Source organism: Diplotaxodon limnothrissa, linkage group LG14 (genome assembly GCF_057381915.1).
Source record: "Diplotaxodon limnothrissa isolate DT_005_m linkage group LG14, D_limnothrissa_male_GT1.1, whole genome shotgun sequence".
In the NCBI taxonomy this organism is placed as follows: domain Eukaryota; kingdom Metazoa; phylum Chordata; class Actinopteri; order Cichliformes; family Cichlidae; genus Diplotaxodon; species Diplotaxodon limnothrissa.
Genome location: NC_140609.1, coordinates 7777390 through 7786035, shown reverse-complemented (window position 1 = coordinate 7786035; position 8646 = coordinate 7777390). Strand labels below are relative to the sequence as shown.

General features: G+C 39.5%; 1 protein-coding gene across 1 annotated transcript; it reads right to left on the bottom strand.

Moving 5' to 3' along the window:
- Positions 1-1858: 1858 nt before the first annotated feature.
- serpine2 (serpin peptidase inhibitor, clade E (nexin, plasminogen activator inhibitor type 1), member 2) lies at positions 1859-8357 on the bottom strand. Its single transcript, XM_085370778.1, has 9 exons — positions 8160-8357; positions 6880-7158; positions 6539-6766; positions 5926-6123; positions 3093-3291; positions 2915-3012; positions 2348-2434; positions 2158-2241; positions 1859-2062 (listed from the first exon to the last, which is right to left on the bottom strand). Exons 2-9 carry the CDS (start codon positions 7139-7141, stop codon positions 2025-2027), a joined length of 1194 nt encoding a protein of 397 aa, XP_085226904.1. The 5' UTR covers positions 7142-7158; positions 8160-8357; the 3' UTR covers positions 1859-2024.
- Positions 8358-8646: the final 289 nt, after the last annotated feature.

The window sequence follows — 8646 nt, the reverse complement described above, 5'->3', positions numbered from 1 at the left end:
AATACAAATCTGTTATTAAGAAATACATGTTGACCTTGCAGAACCATCTAATTTTAGACCAGTCTCAGTCTATCCAACGGTTAGAGAAAGTGTTCTTCCAGCAGCTGCAGTCTTTTCTACACGATAATGACACCGGTGTCGTTTCTAGTCTGGTTTGATATTCTATCACAGCACAGGACCTGCTCTTTTAAGACTTTTTAATAGCCTCTGGTGTATTGTTGATGATGGCGACTCTGTATACTCGTATTACTGAATCTCACTGCTGCTCATTGTATATGCTACCATTTGCGTCTATATTTTTTTTTTAAAGGAAAAGAAAACAAAAGAAAAAAAAGACAGAGACATCATGTAGACATGCAAGGAGATACAGTAGAGTGTGCACAGTACTGTATATGGTAAAATTGGTGTCTTTGTCCTATTGTAAATGATATATAGGGTTTTAACAATTTGTAAAATATATTTTAATTCATTTATGTAACACAGGATTTAGACTTTTTACCCTGGGTTTTATTGGCACCCACATGACCAATACAGAAAAAAAAATTTTTCCTGTGGAACTTGTATAAACAAGCCATCCATGACCCTCAATAATGAAAAGCTTTCAAGTACATTGGTGGCGCTGACTAAAAACTAGATGGATCCGCTAAATTACTAATATATGACTGCCAGAGTTTATAATTGAAAAAAAAAAGTACCATAATATTCAGATATGCATGTAAAACTACCATAGTAGAGAAAATAATTATTTGATGTCCTGCTAAATGTATAAGTTTGCTCATTTCAAAAGAATTGAAGAGTCTCAAATCTTATGATACTTTCATTTTTTTAGTGAAGAAAAGCAACTGAAAATCCAGAAATATATTCATGAAAGTTACGCATTGATTTGCATGTCATTGAGTGAAATAAGTATTTCATCCCCTACAGCCCAGCCTGAACTCTGGCTCCCACAGATTTGATTACACTCAGTGCATTAGAGATTCCTGATCTCAACTCGTTTTGTGTAGAACTTATGATCTGAAACACACTGCCAAGGCTGCAATGGAGTAGCTAAAGAACCAGTACATGGAGTGGCCCAGCCAATCTCCAGACCTAAGTCCTATAGAAATTCTGTGAAGGGAGCTGAAGCTTGGAGTTGCTAAGCAGCAGCTAAGTAACCTAAAGAATTTAGAGAGTTTCTGTAAAGAGGAGCGGACCAAAATCCCTCATGAGATGTGTGCAAACCTGGTAACCAACTACAAGAAAGTGTTGTGCACACCAACAAGAGTTTCTCCCCCGATTACTAAGTGATGTTTTGCTTGGACATCAAATACTTATTTCACTCAATAACATCCAAATAAATGTATAACTTTTATGCAAAGTGTTTTTTTGATTTTTATTTATTTGGGCAAACTTACAAATTCAGCGGGGGGGGGGGGGGGGGGGGGGGGGGGAGAGAGATCAAAATTATTTCCCTAACTGGATTACAGAAAATAAGCCAGTCAAAAATCACTCATGTTATGAATGTGTATTTATTCCTTCACCTCACCCCAAAAGTTTGAAGAAGACTTTCTCTCTGAGGGAAAGAATAATTTCAAATGCAAAACCGTTGCAACGGCATGAATATTGCCGTAACTTACGAGTGAAACGTAATACAGACTGGAGTTACAACACGAAACGGAAACACTGACATGATAAATAAACTGATTATCCTACTCCAGAGAAGAGAAAATACACAACTGACATTCAAAGTCTTTTAAAAATGTCATTAATTCAAAAAAAAAAGGATACAAAAAAATTAAAACTGGAAAATTTAGTCAGCAAAATACATTTTATACAGCATGTTATGCAATACAGAAAATAAGTAACATAAAAAGCAACATTTAAAACAAATCACATCATATATCCACATTGTACAAACATGTTCAGCAAAGTGTGCTCTGTATATGTAGGGGTGTGTTTATGTTTACTTTGTATTCTGATACATGGCAGTGTATAAGCATATCCTGTTGTGATAAATGATGCTATGGTTGATGATGGGGCTGGGCTCAAGGCTCGTTGATCTGGCCCATGAAGAGGACGGTACCTGGAGACAGACGCAAGGAGAACTCGTCACGGTGCAGTGCTTTACAATCAAACATTTTTCAGCATTTTAAGGTGGAAATGGAAGAAAATCTGTACCTGTCGGGTTATGTCTGATGAGGAACGCAAAAGGTCTGTCAACTGTAACCCAGGGTGGGGAGGAACGGGCCAACAAAATAGCAGCTAAACAAAAGCAAAAAACAAAAACAAAAAACCCACAAAACAGAACATTGTTAAAACATGTGAGAAACTTTAAGTTAAAGATGAGGCTTACTGAACAAATGCTCACTAGTGGCTGCTGCTGCTTTTGTTCCATCTTCATTCACGATTATTTTGGCTTTCTGGAGTGCCTTGGATACATACACAGGCTCCGAACCTGAGGAAACGACAATACGCAATCATCTTTGCTTTCTCTGTATGAACCAGACCTTCCACATGCAACATAGATTGCATAAATATAAAAGTATGTTATAGTCCTTTGTAAGCTACACCACATGATGGCAATAGAGCATCCCCATCTGCTGGAAAGCTGATGGGGTACTTTCCTAGGGAAAATCCTACAAACTCTTGGCCAATTACACCACAGGGTGGCACTAGAGCTCTTCATCCCCATCTCTTCTCATTCCAAACTTTCAAGAAGATGATGAATGGCAAGACAAGAGGAGCAGTGATTCAGCATTTCACAGTCAACTACGATTCAAGCTCCTTACTGGCCATCAGTGACTCTCTGTAAACAGCCAACAATCCATTCATACTTCCAGGCTCTGCTCATATCTAAATAGACTGGATAAATACTGTGGCGGTGCAAGAGAACATGCGTCAGTGTCTGGTTTGCAGTGACTCTGCTTTCACTCACTGAGATGTCTGAAGTCAGCTTTGCCCTCACTGAAAATGTTCGTGATTCCCAGAGCTGAAAGTGGATCCTTCAAATCCACCTCTGCATCAGCCGTAAACCTGAGAACACAACGTAACAGACAATGTCACCATGTATCAAATTTGAAGGGACATTATATTTATGTGCGTTTGTGCCTTACTTTGGGATGAGCAGGCGGACTTTCCTCATGTGCATCAGTTTGGTCCAGCTCTGCACTGTGGCTGTGCTGATGTGGGGAATGACACGAGACAGAGGGGTGTCCTCTTCAGACGGGAGAACGATTAGCATGCTGATGGTGTTGCCATGATAAGGAAGCTCAATTACCTTGTATTTGAGCCCCTGGGGTGTGGAGGCTAGGCCTAGCAGAATACAAAAATCTGAAGTTAGAATGCTGCAAAACAGACTTCCATCCCCTCCACATTATCTTTCTACCAACCCTGCACCAGCCATCACCATTTTCGTAATAATGAAGTTTACCATGTACACAATGGTCAAATACAAATAAAATCTAAAAGACAAGTAAACACTAAAAGTACCGAACGCCACACACACATCTGTAATCGCCCTTTTAGCACAGCACACCATGATGACCCTCAAAACTTTCTCCTGGATCAATGAGTTTTAAGTTAAACTATCTGTAAGACAGTCACCATTAATTATCATTATTAACAGAAACATGAATTCTGCTCTCCCACAGAAAATTATAAATGCCAGTCGAAGCTCACCGTTTTATACTGAATGGTCCAGAAGGAAGAAAGTTAAGGTTTTCAAAATATTTTATGGGGGAATTAAGGAAATTAAGATCAACAAAAACATCAACCTATTATTTTACTTAATTACTGTTGCATGTATAACTTTGTATTACCTCACATTATGAGGCCTTCAGTATGGTGCTATAGTACTTGATGTTTATAGTTAAGTACTACAGCATATGTTTGTATGTACTTTGAGCTGCTGCTGTAATTTCCATTGTGGGCTCAATCCAGTACCCATCCATCAGCTTAAGGTTAATTCGAGGCAAAGACATTAATAAAACAGAACACATTCTGAAGTGTTTGATGTGTGACAAAAAAAAAGAAAAGAAAAAATAAAAGAAAGAAAGAAAGAAAAAAGAATGACAAAACAGGTTTCATCCCATGGGGATTTTTCTCCAGTTCTTTCTTACTTTATTTTAACAAGCAAATTTGCCAAACTCCAGATTTTGCCAGGACTTTCCACTGAACAACTCTGAATTTGTGTGGGTAAATGTTTTTGTTTAACCACAATGGTAATCAGTGATGGTTATCACTTTCTATTTTGTCTGGAAGCAGAAAATCCCTGGCTTCCTGAAGACAAACATACTCTCCCAGAAAAGACCCATGAAGAACACCAACTGTAAGAATACTGTGTTAAATTAGCTAATAAGGGGGTATAGCATAAGACATATGCATGGTACAGTTTTTGCAGCTTTCAGCATTTCACTCAATTCAAATATGTCATTAACATTGCTTAAAGTTTGAGACAGCACTTTATAGCTTTTAAGTATCACCTTTTTGTGCAAGTAGATACTCTTGAATGATGTACAAGAACAGCAAATGTGGAGCTGAATCAAAGCACATAACATAAGAGCAGTACTACACCAGAGGTATCAAGACTCCCTCCCATTTTCAGGCTGTATATGCTTATTACACCAACCTACCTATTACAAAGTCAGATTGCCAAGTAAGTGTAAATGCCATCATAGCCATAAAACATTACTGTACCAGAACCACTACATTCTAGTGTTCTCTTTAGGACCCACCTGCTAGCTTGAAGACAATAATCCAAGCAACAGACTATCAACACTAAACTCAAAACACTTTAGGACACTGAAGAAAGTTAGATATCTGTAACTTGCAGCTTAACACGGCCTTAGTTTAAGAGCGTCTGTCCACAGCACTCGCGGGCCACCACAACTCTGACAAGTCACCTAAATATAGACCTCTGACTGGTGTATCATTTCATTTCACACAGGACTAAATAATATCCTACAGAAGTGGCATGTCCAAGTCCTTAAAATACAAAACAAAAAAACCCAACTCAACACAAACTCGCATATGAACCATAAACTGGCAGTGACTGCAGCTGCATTATAATAAACCCGAAGTGCAATAATTTGGCAGTAGATGATGGCAGATGAGGTCTATTATCAATGAAGGCTGTACAAGGTAAAGTTCAGAGAAGCATCAGGTACTGAAAGAAAAGTGAACCAACCCAATGTTATGATGAAGTTATGCTTTTCATTATTTTCTATGACAAATAACTGACTCTGATGCAGTGGTTTTCCTATTAAACAAGGTCAACAAGGTGTAATATAAGTAGGACATAGTATATAAAAATTGGAAAGGCAAACGCTCATGCTGCTCTAAATATGCCATTTCCCAGCTTTTTTTTTCCTATTCTTGACTGCATGATGCAAATGCGCCAGATTGGTCACTTAAAATACACCGTGCCGGCTGTGAGCACAGAAGCCCCACTCACCAGTGGGTGAGCTTTCTTCTTCCAATCACAAGAAGGCTTGCTAAAAAGGGCAGTGAGAAGAGGGACACCAGCTCGTTTCCAACAATGGATGAGCTGAGCAGCTGCACCAAGGTCCAGTATATGATAAATAGGAATTATTCTGAACTCTCAAATCATAAAACTACATTAGTAACATAGAACAAATATATGGTGCTGACAAAACTGAACTTCTGTAAACCCCACACCACAGTAATGTAACGGTTGATAAGCCAAGAGAGACTTTGTAGCACAAGCATTCATAGTAGCCAGTTCATTTTTACTAGTCTGTAGCCAATGTTGCAGAAGAGCTTTCTAATTATTGCGAAAATGTATCTAAAGGTTGCTTTGCAGTGGAAAGCAATATAGGCTGATAGTAATGTAGAATAATATGGCCTTTTTTTAGTATCATGATTTATCTAAAACACTGACTGCTCTTTTAGACGCATTTAAATGCTTAGTCTCACATCACCACTCACCTATGTTAAAGATTGATAGCTGCGACATCATTGGAACTTTAATATCGATTCCATCGCCCCGGGTGAAGGTCCTTATCTTGGTGTTCTCAGGCTGGAAGCGAGACTTCCACAAGCCTTTGAAGTAGATGGAGTTGACAACGACCAGACGGGTCAGAGCAGGATCCAGCATGTCTGCTTTGATCAAGCTGGGGATGTGACCTGGATAAACATAGGAGCATTATTCCATCAGCAAGGTTTGATTTAAAAACCAACACGTCATGTCTTTTGTATTTATTTTGAGACAGAGAAGGTAAAACTGTATCAGCATGTAGGGGCAACCAATCAATACAGCAGAAAATTTAGTGCATTAACAAGTCAGACGTTTTAGAACAGTCCTGCAGTATTTTCAATGTGTTCATGCAGAAAAGGAAAACGATCTTGTAGGTGACAATAAGCCTTGTAGCCAAGTATACAAAAAGTCCAAAACATGGATGCAGAAGTCTCCCCTTCCTTAGGTAAAACCAGTCCTTCTGCACCCACTTTAGGGAAGGAATGCCTACACTCTGAGACTCAACTGCATTCAAAGATGGAAGTTTAGTTTCTGTATACAGCTATAATTGACAGCCACTGTTACCTTTGGTTTTATTGTTGACCCACTCATTAATTTCATCGGCTGCTGCATCAGGGCTGCTGAAGTCCAGGCTCCTGCTCTGACACTGGAAGTTCTCTTTGTTGGAAGTCACAAAAGCCTCCTGCATGGGGAAATCCTTCTGGCTGAACATAGCATTTGCGATCAGCACGATGTCCTGGTTGGCTTTGCCCGTCAAGTTCTTATGCAGCTTCTTCAACATCTTGTAAGGACCTGTGCAAACCAGGTAAACTTGTAACTGTTCCTCAACACCACCCAAGGTTTTTATACGTTAGGCTAAAAACTGTAGGACTCAGAAGACATCTATAGCCTGAAATAGTCCTTACCATTTTTCTTGTAACGCAGAGCATTAAGGATTTGCTTCCTCGTGTCCCCGTGGGCTCCAGATAACAGCATGCCAAGGATTGAAGCCACCCCATGAGGCGAGAGCACCACATTTTCCAGGGGCTTGGCATGAACTACTTGCTGAAACACCTGGATGCCGAGATCAGAGCCCCTTTCACCATAAGATGGTGCTTGGGACAGCACCCCCTTATGGCTGCACAAGGCCACCAATGCACAGAGGCACAATAAGGACATGTGCTTCATTTTGATACTTGCAACACCTACATAAACATTAGGAGAGGCAATTAGGATGACATTTATTTTACTTGAAGAAGTCACCTACCACTGCATGCATTTTTTAAACCACTTCCATAATAGATGGTTGTGACTCATGAATAAACACATATACCTTTACTCCCTCTTAAAGCAGCAAAATCATTCATCCAGTGTTGCAAGGTCTGACTAACTCTTACTCACTGTGTCTAAACATCACAAGCTATCCCTAGCCAGAACACTTGAACTGCACCCTTCGTTCCTTTTAATTTGAGCTCAAAATAAGATTTAGGACCATTTTGGGGAAAATGCTTCAGCCTAAAACTGGCCACAAGAGCCAGACTCAATTCTCGGTGAGGACTTACTGAAGAGGTGCAGTATTTGCAGTGTGAACATAAATTAGGGCAAGTTGTATAGCTGCCACGTTTATTCACCAACTGGGGCGTGCTGTTAATAATAATAATAATAATAATATTGCTGAGAAAACACGGAAATGGATTTAACATGCAGTTTTCAAATGATCAACCAGAGTGCTTTTATAAAACATCGTGTTCAGAAGTTTGACGCAGTCAGCCACAATATTCCGCAACTGTATCTGGTGAGGAAATCGCAGGAAGCGTGAACATTAACTTATTAATTTGTGCAATAGAGGTGACCCCCACCCGTCAAACATTTAAACAACTACCAGTCCAGTTTTAAAGTGCTTTAAGAAAAACAACAAAAACAATACAAAACAGGTCACGTGAACACAACTACAATTATGCAGAACGACAATTAACTTCCATTTGGTTCTTTGAAAAAACAAAAACGACAAAATATTTTCCCGCTAGGATGCGGGCATGTTTTCTTATTTTATTTCTTTGAATTAGATGCAATGCTTGAAGTCAATTAAAATAGCTACGTGTGTTGACGCTTAAAAATAAAATTCCGTTAAAAAAACAAAAACAACCCCCCCCACACACACACACACACACACACACACACACACACACAAAACGCTATTCCTTACCTAACCCGAGGGGCTTCGATTAGACTTGTCCCGCAGGTGAAATTGCAGCTGGTATTAGTCCGCTTTTTCGCTGCCGTTCAAACGACAACTCAAGTAGTTAACCCCCAAAGTCCACGAAGAGAGCTCTTACTCTGTAGAAAGTTACACCTACTAGTGACTCCACCGCAGTTCCAAACAAGAATTTATCCTACTGTGAACCCCGCCTTCCAACCGAGCAGCCGACCATAAAACAGACATCCGTGTCTGTGTCAAACACGGATGTGCGTCCGCTACACCTTCAAAGTAAAGGTCAGAAAAAACCCTAAAGATTGTCGTTTTTAAACTCTCATAATTTAAAATGAGATGTATCCTCACAATTTAGCAAAGTTGTAGCTCACATTTCTCCGATAAGCAAAAGGAGATTAGATAATGATTACCTTCATCAAGCTACTTCCGGTGATGGCTTGGCCATCCAACTTGACACATCAGGAAGTGTGGTAATGTTTAA